Source organism: Dendroctonus ponderosae, unplaced genomic scaffold (assembly GCF_020466585.1).
Source record: "Dendroctonus ponderosae isolate FM_Combo_2020 unplaced genomic scaffold, Dpon_F_20191213v2 Dpon_F_20191213_9, whole genome shotgun sequence".
Lineage (NCBI taxonomy): Eukaryota > Metazoa > Arthropoda > Insecta > Coleoptera > Curculionidae > Dendroctonus > Dendroctonus ponderosae.
Window position 1 is genome coordinate 6,222,256 of NW_026019116.1, and position 1,254 is coordinate 6,223,509.

General features: G+C 42.1%; 1 protein-coding gene across 1 annotated transcript in view; it reads left to right on the forward strand.

Annotated features, from left to right (window-relative positions):
- The window catches only part of LOC109543330 (discoidin domain-containing receptor 2), a gene marked incomplete in the record, with an annotated part of 18,910 nt that overhangs the window by 8,613 nt on the left and 9,043 nt on the right, over nt 1-1,254 (forward strand). Inside the window, 1 exon segment of the mRNA XM_048669715.1 lies at nt 882-1,010. Within this exon segment, the coding sequence (XP_048525672.1) occupies nt 920-1,010 (91 nt within the window).

Genomic DNA, 1,254 nt, shown 5'->3' on the forward strand with positions numbered 1-1,254 from the left:
TTCAGTTCTTCCCTGAGTTTCGGCGTGAAGTCGGTTGCGATTAAACTGGAAACGTTCTTGGTTGAGTTGCAAACAACGGAAACTAATCTGATGAAGTTAAGCTGATTATTTCAGCCTAAATTTCTCTTTCTGGGTCAAAACTACTCACTSAMTTTCCTCACTCATGTGTGAAAATTGCGCTGGAAGCTTGGGGAAAATTGCTTTGAAAAGGGAAAAGTCGCCGTCACCACACTCGAAAGTTTCCACTCGCCACCGTCATCAGACATTTTGGGAAGAWTTTTTTTGAGCSAAAATGYCGATTTCTGTTTTGAAATTCGCATTTTAGGCAAAACTTGTACTGAAATTTTGAGCAAAGTTGCACTGAAAAGAGAGAAAACTTTCCATTCCCCACCGTCATYAGGGATTTCGTGGAAAAATGCATCAAAAATAGACAATCTGGCGCCTTATGCAATATCTCCTTCTCCTGTAGATCCCACTATTARCGAATCACCCTGTACAACTCCTGTTCATAACAGCTTCAGCTACACTTATTCTGCACARTAATTCCCTCTCGACGACGAATAAGCCCTTTCTTTGATAAACGGTATTGAAATTATTCAGCACGTGAAAGAACCTGCCCCTCCGCCTGTATACCTTGAAAGAAGCCCAACATTTAAAGTAATCTAGTTTACAAAAGGGCCTTTATATCAGATGCATGCATTCATCGCGATCGAGCACAGTCTAAACGACCGGGCAAGTGTTGGCGGAGCCCGCGGATCCGCTCAGACTGGGCCTGAATTTTTTATTTCCTTTCGGGAGAAAACGGGGCGATAACAAAAACGGCTTAGTCGATGTTTGGCTGGAGAAATTTGTTGTGCTTTACAGGGCCGTTGTTGTTTCAGAAATGCGCCCTTAAAACGGACTGGACAGATGCTTCATCATGGACAGTGCAATGCGAAGAAATGGGTTGGTGCAACAAGGGCTTCTTCTGCTGATTTGGAGTGTTTTTGGGCTGGAAGCAGTAGATCCATGTGAGTGTTTCACTTTTATTCATAGGCTTGAATTGGGAGGACTAATGCCCGGTTGCACCGTTTGACTAAACAGTGATTAAAAATTTAATCGTCGTTTAGTTTGAAAAATGTGTTGTACCGTCGCTTAAGCACTGTTTTGTGTATTCTAAACAACGATTATATTAACCGGCACTTTTTGGCTGATTAGCGCCCGATTAGGGACCGTTTAGTATATTTTCTTGATTTTTTTTATTACGGGTGACAG